The 5,206-nt window shown below is 65.9% G+C and overlaps 1 protein-coding gene across 3 annotated transcripts; it reads right to left on the reverse strand.

The window, feature by feature from the left end:
* Positions 1-2,361: 2,361 nt before the first annotated feature.
* On the reverse strand, positions 2,362-5,050 carry RASSF7 (Ras association domain family member 7). 3 transcript variants are annotated; one of them, XM_082477786.1, is made up of 6 exons: positions 4,969-5,050; positions 4,259-4,389; positions 3,387-4,099; positions 3,133-3,261; positions 2,975-3,056; positions 2,362-2,892 (listed from the first exon to the last, which is right to left on the reverse strand). In XM_082477786.1, the coding sequence occupies exons 2-6, from the start codon at positions 4,380-4,382 to the stop codon at positions 2,861-2,863; spliced, it is 1,080 nt and encodes a 359-aa protein (XP_082333912.1). In that variant the 5' UTR covers positions 4,383-4,389; positions 4,969-5,050; the 3' UTR covers positions 2,362-2,860. The 3 variants fall into 3 exon arrangements, with proteins under 3 accessions (XP_082333912.1, XP_082333913.1, XP_082333914.1); XM_082477787.1 differs by having other exon boundaries at positions 4,953-5,018; XM_082477788.1 differs by lacking the exon at positions 4,969-5,050 and adding an exon at positions 4,696-4,931.
* Positions 5,051-5,206: the final 156 nt, after the last annotated feature.

Here is a 5,206-nt window from a genome sequence, read left to right on the forward strand (position 1 = left end):
GGTGCCCCCGACACACCCTCCCAGGGGCGGGGGCTCCTGGAGGCCCGCCTTTGCTGTTAGGGATTCTCGAGTTCACCGTGAAAATCCTGTGGTTGTGGAGCCGGCCCAGAGCAGCCTCTGGGCCTGCAGATGCCAGGAGGCCAGCAGCAGGCTCTGTCCCCTCTCCCAGGTGGTGGGGGCTGATGGCTGGAGCAGCCTGGTGGGGAGGTAGGCTTAGATGGGGCCTTGTGTGGACTCAGACTCCCCTTTGGAGGGACCCTGTCCTAACTGATGGTCGATGTGGTGTGCTGAGTGTCACACCCAGCAGGCTTGGCAGGGCCAGGTTCTCAGGTGGCAGGGAGGCTGTTGGTGGCTTTGGGGTTGAGAACCAGCAGAGCTGATTTGCTGCCACTGGGCAATGACTTACTGTGGGCAGCCGTCTGTGAACCCTGGTGTTCTCAGCCAGCCCTGGAGGGCCCTGCTGTGCGGGGCGGGGGGCAAGCAGGAACTCTGAGGCCAGTCGGGGCACCAGTGCCTTCCCCCCAACACAGTCTGGCCCTGCAGAGCGACAGTGAGGATGGCTGCCCGGTACTCACAGCAGGCAGGGTCCTGCCCTGCCATCCACTGGTTTGATGGGAGCTGGGCCTTTCCTCACCTCAGCACATTTCACATCATTGTTTTCAAAGCACAGTTTAAAACTCAAAAGTAAACTTTTCAGCAACTCAAGGATTTGCTTAGTGATCTGAAGCACTTCTGGCAACTTTCGGGGGGTGTGGAATTTTGTTCACCTGGAACAGCCTCAGAGGAAGGTTCTGCCTGAGGACCCTCTCTGAGCTGAAGAAGAGGGCTGTCAGCATCCTCAGAGCCAGCCTCAGGCCAGGGGCGGGTCCCTGCCAGTGACTTCAGAAGGAACGGGTGTTCCCTGAAAACAGACACAGGAGACCAGGGGGCATAAGTCCACCCAGTTCTGTGTCTGCCGCCCTTTGGGGAGTGGGGAAGCCCACGACACTGGGAAGGGCATGGGCTGGTCCTCCCCTTTCCCCTGTGTGTGTAGGGTGGTCCCTGGATGGCACCTGGCCTTGCCCCCTGCGGGCCTACGTGCTCAGCTTGGGAGATGACGCCGTGCTAAGGCTCAGGGCTGGTGCCCAGAGGTCCATCCAACCCTTTGGAGCACAGGTGGGGGCTACAGGTGAAGGGAGCAGGCCCCTTGGACAGTCCCCAGTCCTCCCACCCAGGGTAAGGCCTGACTAGCCCGTGCACTCCGGGCTGCACCCTGTGTGGCCTGTGCTTGGCCCTATCTGGAGTCACAGGTCAGGCAGGAGTGTGGACAGGTGAGGGGATGGGGTGGGGGCTCCACAGAGGAAGCCGGGGCCAGATCCCTTTCGCCACCAGCCCTGTGCAGCCACTCCCATCCCTGCTGCAGCTCAGGCAGGAAGTACCGGCTCCTGGTTACTCCCATAAGCCGTGCGCTTGGTGGTTTCCTTGCTCCTTGCACTCAGGACTTCACGTCCCCTACTGTCGGCCCCAAAGGAAGTGGGGCATGCCAGGCCCGGCTCAGGGGCCACCCCAGAAGAAGGCTGAGTCCATCCCAAAGTTGCCCACCCCCAAACTAAGCACGAAGACCCCTGTGATCTAGGCTGTCCCGTTCCCTGTTCCTCAATACGCATGGCTGCACCCAAGCCTCAGAGCCCCCCAGGTTCTGACCAGCAGAGCTCTCCCATCCCAGCCACAGCTCTCGGAGCTGGGAGCCTGTGGCCCACCCCAGGACAAGGGCTGTGATTTGGACCTCGCCCTGCCCCAATTCCAAGGCTGCAGGCATGCAGCTGAGGCTTCATGCCCACCTGGGGAGCGCAGGTGGGCAGCACACCCTCTGGGGGCCAGCAAAGCTCCCTGGGCCTTGCAGACCCAGGAGTCCCCAGACCCAGGAGTCCCCGCAAGCTCTCAGACTCAGGAAACCTGATGGACGGGTCTGGCGTGTCCTTGAGTTCTCATATCCAGGAGCCACCCCGGAGGGGGCAGCGCTTTCTGCTGCTGGTGGGGAGCAGGCCAGAGAGGGAAGCCAGGTGGGGGAGGGGTCCAGACAGAAACCCAGGTCAGTGCTGAGGCTGCTTCAGGCGCCCAGCACCACTCCAACCCCAGGCTCAGGTTGCCAAGGAGAGAACCCCCCCCCACCCCCGCACACCAACAGGGAAGGGCCACCCCCCCAGGGGGTGGGTGGACACAGCAGCCTGAAATGTGAGCCCCTGGGAGCTCCAGCTTTAGACCAACTGATGACTGGTCCCTGGGAAACCCCCATCTCAGGATCTTTGGCTGCTGCCAGCCCCAGGCAGCTCCAGGGACTACCCAGGGACCCCACAGACCCTGCCCAGTGCAGCCTCGGGACACGCTTAAGCCACATGGGGCAGTTTATTGAAGTTTTAGTGTCGGGGTAGGAAGGCAGCACACACACGTGTGTGCCTGCACCTGCACACACATGGACGTGGGGAAGGACACCTCCCGCACGCAAGCACATACCTACAGGCTGAACACAGGGTGGTCCGTGCACCTCCCTTCCCCAGCACGGAGCTGTGGCCTTTGGGGCCTAGTGGTTTCTGGGCTGGCCATGCCCCGTGCTTCTCCAGGGGTCCGGGCAGATTTGACAAGGACTAGAGCGACAGTCCTCAGCCTTCCCCTGCCCCCTGCAGCAGAAACCCTAGGGCTCCGAGGCGTCCCATCTCAGACCCAGGGTACCAGGGCTTGCCACTGCATGGTGGAAGGAGTCCTCTGTGATCCCGAGCTCGCCTGCTGTCGTCCAGGCTGGGCTGGCCTTGGCTGCCCTTGCTCGTGTCATCAGAGCCCAGGGCTGGGCTGGCACTGGACGTGCACTCTGGGGCGAGAGCTGCTACCTCCAGGAGTTCTGCCTCATGGGGGTGACTGTGGGGAAGACATGGGCTGAGAGGGCTGCGGGGGCCACAAAAGGACCTCATCCCACCCAGAGTGGGGGAGACAGACATACTCTCTGGGCTCAGGCTGGACACTAGGGCTGGACTCGGGGGGGCTCCCAGGAGGGGCTCTTCTCTGGCCGGAGGCAGAAGATCCTGTGGGAAGAGCGGGTCAGCTTGGAGCTGGGCTGGGCCCCCCGCCGACCTGGCCACCCTCCAGAACCGCTCTGACCTGCGTGCCAGGGGGGGCCCCATCCGGCCGTGGGGGTGGGGACAGTGCAGCCCCCGTCTGCTGGATGAACTGCTGCAGGTTACACTGACGCAGCTCCCGGTTCAGCTCCTCCAGCTCCTGGGCCTGGGCCTGGGGCACACGGGACCCTCAGAGGCGCACGGTCTCATGCTCTCCCTCGTCTGATCCTGAGACCGACACCCAAATCCACCCTGCGATGGGGGAACTGGCAGGGGTGCGGGGTCCAGCGGGCTCACCTGCAGGGCGTGCTCAGCAGCCTCCAGAGCCCTGCCCACCAGGGCAAGGCTGCCCTGCACCTCCACACTCTGCCGCTCCTGGGCGGCCAGGTCCTGGCGCAGGCGTTCTGCGACAGACGCTGTGGGCGAGGGGGGCCCAGGGGCCTCTGCGGCCAGAAGCAACTCGGCCTCCAGGGCGCGGGTCTGGGTGTCCAGGGCCTGCAGCCGAGCGGCATGCTCAGCCGTGGCCGCGCTCAGCGCCTGCAGGCGGGCCTGCCCCTCGCGTTCCCGGGCCTGCTCCCGCCGCAGCTCCTGCTCCCAGAAGGCCTCCTGGCCCAGCTCCGCTGCGTTCCTGCGCACCCTTTGCTCCAAGCCCTGCAGGTCTGCGCAGCAGCCCGGCACTGGTGCTACGGGACCCACAGGCTCGGGTGGCACAGGGCCGGGGGCCAGCCCAGGGAACCCCAGGCTGAAGGTCAGTGCTTTGCAGGGCTCACGGTCCAGTGCTGGTCGAGGCTTTGGGGGAAGGCTAGCTCGGATTGGGCAGCGCTCAGGGGGAGGGCAGCTGTCCGAGGAGGGCCTCCCAGCGAGGCTGGGTCCTGTCCGCCTCAGGACAAACTGGACATCGCTGGCAAACTGTCCACAGGTCGCCTGGGCACCCACTGGACACTCCTGAGGTAGCAGCTGCCGTTCCTTTTCTCTGAGACGCTGCACAAGCACAAAGCGGCCTGTCTGGCCTGGAGTAGGGGAGAGGGGTCAGTCAGCCCACATCCCTTACCCTCTGTCCACCTGGCTTGTGCAGTTGGGGGAAGGCAAGAGGGATCAGCAACAGCCCCACCCTCCTTGGGGCACCCCAGGTGCACCTGCTGGGCCCATCCATGCTTCAGGGGACTCACCTATCGCTTGGGCCAGTGCGACGACCACTTCCTGACAGGTGGTCTGCTCTGAAACCCCACAGACCACACGCTGGATGCCATCCACCCACACCTTCAGCTCCATGGCCGCCAGCCCTGAGAGCATCCCTGTCCTGCAGGGAGGGTGAAGGCCACAGGGTCAGGCCCTGCCTGACCCAACACAGCCTGGCCTCGCTCTTCCTCCTTGAGGCCTGCCCCTCACCCCCTGAACTGGCTCAGGACTGCTGCCCCTCAGCGTCTGCTGCCCAGCCCCACCTGCAGGCCGCGCATTCCTGGGGTTGGGGTAGCAAAGACCAGTGCCCCCCAAAGGGGGAACCAGTGTGCCCTCCCGCAGCGCTCGGAGGCTTCCCCACTTCCCAGCCTGCTCTCGCCCCGCCCCACTCCCGGAACAAGGCAAATCATTAACCAGACCCAGCCACCTGGCTCGGAGGGTACAGCCCCTCCCGCTGGGCGTCCGCGCGCAGACCTCGGCCCTCCGGACCCACCGCACCCGGCATGGGCGGCCCCTCCCCACTCCCGCCCGTCCCCGCGATCGCCGCGAGGCCGCTGTCCCCGCCCGGGGCGGGTGCAGGTGCGGCGCGGCCCCCACGCCGGCCCGGCTTGCGCCCCTCCGTCGGAGTCGCCGTCCGGAGCCGCGCCCTGCGCTCTGGAAGCTCCGGGGCCCGGCGCGGCTCACCGGAACGCTCGCCTACCTCCGGAATCCGGACGCGAACTGGCTACTGCCAGGCGCCGGGCGCCGCCGCAACCTGCCGCCTACAGCGCCGCGGGAGCGCCCCGGCCCGCCACCCCATTGGCCCACGGCCGGCGCGCCCCGCCCCGCACACTTCCATTGGCTCCGCGGCGCGCACTGCCCGCCCCGTGCCGACACCCATTAGCCACCTACTCTGAGCCTCGCCCCTGGCCCTCCCCATTGGCTCCCTGCCCGCCCCG

This window comes from Balaenoptera physalus (genome assembly GCF_965194825.1).
Source record: "Balaenoptera physalus genome assembly, chromosome: 10".
Taxonomy (NCBI): Eukaryota; Metazoa; Chordata; class Mammalia; order Artiodactyla; family Balaenopteridae; genus Balaenoptera; species Balaenoptera physalus.